The 8608-nt window shown below is 41.4% G+C and overlaps 1 protein-coding gene across 1 annotated transcript in view; it reads right to left on the bottom strand.

The window, feature by feature from the left end:
* Nucleotides 1-732: 732 nt before the first annotated feature.
* The window catches only part of LOC132860330 (synaptic vesicle glycoprotein 2C), a 37167-nt gene continuing 29291 nt past the window's right edge, over nt 733-8608 (bottom strand). The window contains exons 10-13 of the mRNA XM_060891499.1: nt 7189-7322; nt 5113-5316; nt 4848-5007; nt 733-4731 (exon numbers count right to left, since the gene is read on the bottom strand). Of these exons, the coding sequence (XP_060747482.1) occupies nt 4548-4731; nt 4848-5007; nt 5113-5316; nt 7189-7322 (682 nt within the window). The 3' untranslated portion in view covers nt 733-4547. The remainder of the gene's footprint in view (nt 4732-4847; nt 5008-5112; nt 5317-7188; nt 7323-8608) is intronic.

The raw sequence follows: 8608 nt of genomic DNA, 5'->3' as shown, positions 1-8608 counted from the left end.
ATACGTTTTCCATAACAGCAGCTTTAACAATACACTAAGAGGACCATTTGACACCTAATAGTGAGGAAACGTTTTTTTACATTATGTCTTCTATAACGTACTGTAAGCAGTTACAAGAGCTGATGTGCTTTTTGGATGTTCTACAACATGAAAGATAATGTGAATAAAATTAATACAAATAAGATAAATGATAAACGATGAATGAAGAATGAATGACGCCTCCACCTTGTGTGTGTGGAGTTTGCATGTTCTCCCCGTGCCTCGGGGGTTTCCTCCGGGTACTCCGGTTTCCTCCCCCGGTCCAAAGACATGCATGGTAGGTTGATTGGCATCTCTGGAAAATTGTCCGTAGTGTGTGATTGCGTGAGTGAATGAGAGTGTGTGTGTGTGCCCTGTGATGGGTTGGCACTCCGTCCAGGGTGTATCCTGCCTTGATGCCCGATGACGCCTGAGATAGGCACAGGCTCCCCGTGACCCGAGGTAGTTCGGATAAGCGGTAGAAGATGAATGAATGAATGAAGATGAACGAAACTCTTCACGACGTGCAGTTTGGGGGAAACGATCGATTACAGGTTGCTAACAGTGACTTCACTTCATCACACCATTCTGTTGCTGATTTGTCCCCCAAATACAAATATTTAACTACGTATGAAACATCTTAGAATTCATTTCAGAATCTGTTGTGGCTTTAAAAAATAACAACAGTAAAAATAGAAATAAAGCAACTGAACATTTGTTCGTATAGACTTTTAATTTCATTACATCCGGATCCAAAACCGAATCCACTCGACAGTTCACACCACTTGTTATTTCTCTTCAGAATAAATCTTAATAAAGAAATATTTGGCTGAAAGACTTTACAGACATTTAATAAACTCTATAGAAGCTGAGTCACAACATCTTGAGGGACTCAGTCACATCATTCATCAGACATCATACACAACAAATCACCGACATCGTACTCTTCATCTTCATTTTTTTCTTTTTTTTTTGCTCCGTATCAGGAGAACACGAGACACGTTAAGCCGAAACACAAATAAATCTCCATCACACGCATGCACAAGCCGGTGTAAAGATGACATTAGAGTTCTTATTGTTATTATTATTATTAGTTTGAGAACTGTGTTGGAGGTGCAGAAGAAAAAGGATGCAGGTGGATGGGTTGTGTTGAGCTGCCACATGAATGAATCACAACTGTTTCAGTCTCCCCTCATGTGGTGACCTACAATTAACACACCGGCAGCAGAGAGCCGTTTTAACGCAGGTCAAACAAACCACCTGGTAGAAAACTCTCTCTCTGTCTATCTCTCTGTCTATCTCTCTGTCTATCCGTCTCTCTCTCCGTCTCTCTCTCTGTCTATCCGTCTCTGTCTATCTCTCTCTGTCTATCTCTCCGTCTATCTCTCTCTCTGTCTATCTGTCTCTCTCTGTCTATCTCTATCTCTCTAGGTCTCTCTCTCTCTCTGTCTATCTGTCTCTCTCTTTCTCTCTCTGTCTATCTCTCTATGTGTCTATCTCTCTCTCTCTCTCTCTCTCTCTCTCTCTCTCTCTCTCTCTCTCTCTCTCTATCTGTCTCCCTCTATCTCTCTAGGTCTCTCTCTCTCTGTCTATCTCTCTCTCTGTCTATCTCTCTCTCTGTCTATCTCTTTCTCTCTGTCTATCTCTCTCTGTCTCTCTCTCTGTCTAACTCTCTCTCTGTCTATCTCTCTCTATCTCTCTCTATCTCTCTTTCTCTCTCTGTCTCTCTTGCTCTCTGTCTCTCTCTCTCTCTGTCTATCTCTCTCTGTCTATCTCTTTCTCTCTGTCTATCTCTCTCTCTCTCTCTGTCTCTCTCTCTGTCTATCTCTCTCTGTCTATCTCTCTTTCTCTCTCTCTGTCTCTCTCTCTGTCTCTCTCTCTCTGTCTCTCTCTCTCTCTCTCTCTCTCTCTCTCTCTCTCTCTCTCTCTCTCTCTCTCTATCTGTCTCCCTCTATCTCTCTAGGTCTCTCTCTCTCTGTCTATCTCTCTCTCTGTCTATCTCTCTCTCTCTGTCTCTCTTTCTCTGTCTATCTCTCTCTTTCTCTCCCTCTGTCTCTCTCTCTCTGTCTATCTCTATCTCTGTCTATCTCTATCTCTCTAGGTCTCTCTCTCTCTGTCTCTCTCTCTCTCTCTCTGTCTCTCTCTCTCTCTCTGTCTATCTCGCTCTCTGTCTATCTGTCTCTCTCTCTTTCTCTCTCTCTGTCTATCTCTCTCTCTCTAGGTTTCTCTCTCTCTGTCTAGCTGTCTCTATCTTTCTCTCTCTATCCCTCGCTCTCTCTCTCTCTCTCTCTCTCTCTCTCTCTCTCTCTCTCGCTCTCACTCACACGTTTTTTTTTTTTTGGTCAGAATATTAATATAACACCTGCGTATATCTCTAGGTCACTCATTTGTGCTATAGAAATGAAACAAACAAACAAACAAAAACCACGTTTACAGGAAGTTTCGATCACCACCAGAGGGGAGTCTTTTATCCACTGCGATCCAAAAATGAAAAGTGAATAACACAAGAAAAAAACAACAACACAGCCACTATATACAATAGATTTATATCTAATATTCACTCATCAATGTAATAAAAAAAAAAAACAACCCTGTCTTGTTTTGTATGGCACATGAAAAAGTCATGAAAAAGAAAGTTCCCATGAAAAGGTTCACGTTTGATGCAAACACAATAGCAGCCGGGTGTAGGAGTGAAACCCGGGTCCGGTCATGTCAGGGGTGCGCAGGTGTGTTGGTTGTTTACTATACAAGATAGAGCTAAGTGTGGCGTTCGAACATACGGCTCAAGTTAGAGGGTGATGGCCAGCTGATGACATCGCGTCTGCATTGGACACTGTTTGATTTAGGGTTGTTCAGCTAAGGTGGGTTTTTTTTTGCAGGATTTTAGCTTCAATACATATCGATGCTTTCGAATTAAAGCTGCAGTAAGTAACATTTTACTCAGCGTTATTGAGTCAGAAGGGAAAAGAAACTCAAAGTATACAGTTTGGGTAGGTCTGAACTGTCGGGTCAGTTTTAACGCGACGTCAGTTGCAATCAGCGAGTCGATCTCAATCCTGATAAATCCTGCGACACAGATAATGTAAAAGGTTCCTGAAACTACGGTGCAGAAAATGGTTCTTGTGGCAGAGAATGCGTCGTCATCATTATTCTTATTAAAATCCTACAAATATTCTGCTAACGTGAAATTAGCGACACATTGCTGACGTTGGTTTACACACACACACACACACACACACACACCACATACACTGCACAAAGTCTTTCTGATCACATGACCCATCAATCAAGAAACACATCTAATTACAGTTCCATTGTAGTTCAGATCCTTGCAGGCAGGAGATTCATACACACCCACACACACACCGACACCCACACACACAAACACACAGAGTGGGATGAAACACTGACGTGCAGCAGGCATACAGAGACTTCACAGATGCAAAGTTAGCAGACAGAGGCGAGGCACGGTGTCAAGAGAAAGAAAGGCCATTCCGTGATTAGAGGAGACCGAACGCACAGCAGCATGAGAGAGAAAAACACTACACTACGGCGTAGCAGCTTGAGCAAGGGCCGTCACACACGTACACACGCTCAGACATACATGCAGACCCGGGGTCAAGGAGAAAACAAACAAGGAGACAGGAAGACAGACGGATACAAGTGAAAAAAAAAAACCTACAAGTGCTACAAAGCAAAGCCCTTGCAAATAAGCCACAAGATTCACAAAGACAATAACAAAGACTAAAGCCTTATCGCTGCTTTAAAATTGTCACAAAAAGTTCTTCTCTGTTCCTAGCAGGAGTAACTGCTGTTGTTTTTTTATGGCCTCGTTCGACTCGGGTGCGAAGGCTTAAACATCGTCCACCATAAATTAATAATTCTAAAATAAATAATAATAACAATTTCATCTGATGACTTAGCTTCTAGGTTTGGCACTGGTCCATTTATGATAGTTCAGCTAAGGCATTTGTTTTGCAGTATTTGGTCAAGATTAGGGTTATTTTTTTGTAACACAGGACTTTAATGTCAATAAATATCAATAAATATGACTATAGATTAAAGCTGCAGTAAGTAACTTTTTCTCAAAATAAAAAGATGGTAGATTTACTGAGTAGTAAGAAAAAAGACAATAAAATCTTACAATTTTGGAAAGTCTGAGCTGTCGGGTCAGTTTTGAGGTTTATTTATGGTTTTTTTTAGATTTATACATCATCGCAGATTGACGCCAATATATTAGGCACTAAAGGAGGTCGAGCTGATATCGTTGACGCTTTTGTGAAACCCGAATTTCCCTAGAATCGTTAGAACACTAGACAAAATATTTGCACCAGAGAGGTCTCCAAATCCACAACTCTTATCGAATGTTACATACTACAGCTTTAAATCAATAAATATCTAACACTGTGCATACGACTCAATAAATAATCAGACGATGTTGTAGCCTGTGGCAGCTGTCCCCACCCGGAGTGTCCTTCTTGTTTCCGTGGCAACTCTCTGGTTGGAGGGGAGTGATCAGAGGTCGGGGGTCACATGAGGACGTTGGCACGCGTGTCTGGGAGTCGGAGTCCTACCAGGCCGCCGCCCACCAGCACTGCCGATGCCAAGAGGATGGGAATGGCTTTAGTGATGCCCACCAATGAGCCAAAGATCAGGTTCCCCAACACGGCTGCTAGTTTACACATAGCGTTACAGAATCCGAATCCAGTACCCCTGTGACACACACACACACACACACATTAGTGACCTGCTGTGCCATACTGAAATGCAATTACTAGCCAACTATTAAGCTTGAATGTGTGTGTGTGTGTGTGTGTGTGTGTGTGTACCTCCGGTCAGTGGGATACAGCTCGGCTGTGACTACATCCAGAGAGTTCCAGGCGGATATGCTGAGGCCGTTGTAGAGGCAGAGCATGGCGATCATCATTGACTCGCTGGTGCCGAACCACAGGAAGAAACAACTAATACCAGACAGAACCATCGAGCCTCCTACAGCAACAACAACAGACAACAATCAACTCCAATGGATTACTGCTTAAATTACCCCAAAATACAAACCTGAATATGTTTATTGGATAGAATCCTACACCTTACCCAACATGCTCAACCGTCCGACTTTGTCCATCAGGAGGGCAGAGACTATGTTGCCTGGCAACACAGCCAGAGTCCCTAGAAAGTTGATGAAGTACACCCAGTACGCGCTGTAATCGTCATCGAATGTGACCTGGCAGCCCGTCTTATTGTGAGCAAACGTGCTGTTGATCACCGTCGAGTCGATAAATTTTGAGTCATCGATATCTGTTTAGAAGAAACTGGGGATAAGTTCCGCTGATCCATTTACAGCTTCAGCTTTCTGCTCTCTCTCATAAACTGTACATGCCCTGGATCTTATTAAGGCATCACACACTATCAAAGCAAATAGCATTCTATATACTACAGTATATTCTCAAATAAGACACTGTTTGAATCCGAAATCAATACATTTTGCATTCGATTAAGTACCTACTGCATTTGATTCGGTACCTACTGCATTTGATTCAGTACCTACTGTACTGCATTTGATTCATTACCTACTGTACTCAATTCTGTATCTACTACCTTTAAATCTCTATCTACTGCATTTGATTCAGTACCTACTGTACTTGATTCTATATTTGATGCATTTGATTCAGCACCTACTGTACTGCATTTGATTCTGTATCTACTGCATTTGATTCAGTGCCTTCTGTACTGCATTTGATTCAGTACCTACTGTACTCGATTCTATATTTGCTGCATTTGATTCAGTACCTACTGTACTGCATTTGATTCTGTATCTACTGCATTTGATTCAGTGCCTTCTGTACTGCATTTGATTCAGTACCTACTGTACTCGATTCTATATTTGCTGCATTTGATTCAGTACCTACTGTACTGCATTTGATTCTGTATCTACAGCATTTGATTCAGTACCTACTGTACTCGATTCTATATTTGCTGCATTTGATTCAGTACCTACTGTACTGCACTTGATTCTGTATCTACTGCATTTGATTCAGTGCCTTCTGTACTGCATTTGATTCAGTACCTACTGTACTCGATTCTATATTTGCTGCATTCGATTCAGTACCTACTGTACTGCATTTGATTCTGTATCTAATGCATTTGATTCAGTGCCTATTGCATTTGATTCATTTGGACATACTAGTCCTTTGAAACACTGCATTTCACCTACTGTATATAGAATAGTAAAGAAGTTTGGACACAGCCACTGTGTTCTTTACCTCAGATTTTGTCTCAATAACAGTATGAACATTTTGCATGACACCATCACCTCCATTACGCTACGTCACAACAGCCTCCACTGGACCCACATGCCATTTAGAAATCAATTTAGAAATGTTTAACATTTACGCTTCACTGAATTCTTGCCATAGTGTGGCAGCCATTTTGAAAAATTTCCCCAACGATGTTCCCCACCCCTCCTGCTAACTGCTTTGTTTTTTGTGAAATCTGGCCTACACTTCATTTTCATAGTACACAACCCATCGCAGTGAATTTCCTGTCGCTGCAGCATGTCAGAATCTTCTGCTTCCTCCATCAGTCAAACCGGTCCACCACAGAGAAGATATTATTCTCTAAGCATTAAAGGATGAGGTAAAGAGGAGGGAACAAACTGTGCCGAGCAACACATGGGCTGCAGTCGGTAATTAATCTGCATCCTTTTCCTCCACTGAGAGATTTGATGTTCTTTACTACTTACACAGCGTCCAAAACAATATTGCGTTGTTTTGTTTCCATTGGCGGGAAATCCATCAAACTGACAGTCTCTATTATTTCAGGAAATACACTTTTGTAGCCATCATATCGCTGGGACTATATGAGGCATGGTGTTTCAGGCAGGGGACAGCTTTTATCCCGCTGAATGCTGGAATAAAATCTTTGTCCTAAACCACAATCGTTCTCCTTCACTGCCTTTGTCAGAACTCATTTAAGAACTCATCAAAAACATGTATTGACTGTCATGGTTATGACGGAATCATCTCTGAACTACATTACCCATCAGCCCCAGCACATGAAACTCTGTCTGAGACACGTATCCTGATCACTCACACCTGTGTCTCTGTTTACTGAGTTTGAATAGAAAGTCTGTATATCCACACACACACAGACACACACACACACACAGACCTGTATTGTAGAAGAACGTGTCCAGGATGGTGCAGTTCTTGAAGTAAGTCCCGAGCGAGGTGACATCCTCAAAGAAGCAGTTCTGGAAGAGGGAATCTTTAAAAGTGACCGATTTAAATTTCATCCCGATGAACCTGAGAACAAATTGATTAAAAAAAAAAATTAAACTTATATTCAGCAGAATTTGACACTGAAACGTAAACACAATATCTGAAAGGTGTAAAAAAAAATAATAATAAATTAAATAAAAAAACTTCATCCAAACTTCTTTTGGATGGTTGATTTTACAGTATATCATATATTGTAAAAAAAAAAAAAAAAAAAAAAAAAAAATTAATACTTGGGGGGCACGGTGGCTTAGTGGTTAGCTCGTTCGCCTCACACCTCCAGGGTCGGGGTTCGATTCCCGCCTCCACCTTGTGTGTGTGGAGTTTGCATGTTCTCCCCGTGCCTCGGGGGTTTCCTCCGGGTACTCCGGTTTCCTCCCCCGGTCCAAAGACATGCATGGTAGGTTGATTGGCATCTATGGAAAATTGTCCGTAGTGTGTGATTGCGTGAGTGAATGTGCGTGTGTGTGTGTGTGCCCTGCGATGGGTTGGCACTCCGTCCAGGGTGTATCCTGCTTTGATGCCCGATGATGCCTGAGATAGGCACAGGCTCCCCGTGACCCGAGGTAGTTCAGATAAGCGGTAGAAGATGAATGAATAAATGAAAAAAATACTGAATCGTTGCTAGATTTAAAAAAGCGACTTTTAAAAGAGAGACTTTCTTTATAAGTACTTTATAATAAAACACTGACTCGTCAGAATCGACTATTTTACAGCTTCCCACAGCTAAACATCCCTGCACATTTACGCTATTTTTGCTTGGGCTGTATGCTGTGACGGTGTGTTACACTGTCTGATATAATCTCAAGATTAATGCACTGGTCTCAGTGTACACATAACTACCAGGACTGAATTGGTTAAAAGAGGGATACAGGATGAATTATCAGATAAAATCTCAAGCAAAAAGAGAGCAGTAGAATCAGAAGGTCTTGTTGAGGGAGAACGTGAAAAACAGATAAAGGCTTTTTAATTTCCTGTTATTGTGGCGTAATGTGATGTTACCTCACCAGTGTGTGTGTGTGTGTGGGGGGGGGGGGTATTGTTAGTGATAGGGAAGAGATTCTGAGATTCTTAAAATAGTAATACATTGCATACACACACAAACACACACACACGGAAACAAATTCTACACTGTTAATATTCCTCGTAAGGTTGCCAATACTTCTGAAATAGTTTTATGCATAAGAAATAAAGAAAGAGACAAATAAACTTTAAAATGAGTAAAATAATACATTATACCACGTCCCCATATGTATTGGTTCAAACATATTTCATAACAGTTGCATGTATGATACATTTTATTGAGACTTTTG

Source organism: Tachysurus vachellii, chromosome 17 (genome assembly GCF_030014155.1).
Source record: "Tachysurus vachellii isolate PV-2020 chromosome 17, HZAU_Pvac_v1, whole genome shotgun sequence".
Classification (NCBI taxonomy): domain Eukaryota; kingdom Metazoa; phylum Chordata; class Actinopteri; order Siluriformes; family Bagridae; genus Tachysurus; species Tachysurus vachellii.
Note: the sequence above shows the minus strand (reverse complement) of the source record. Positions and strands in the feature narration are given on the sequence as shown.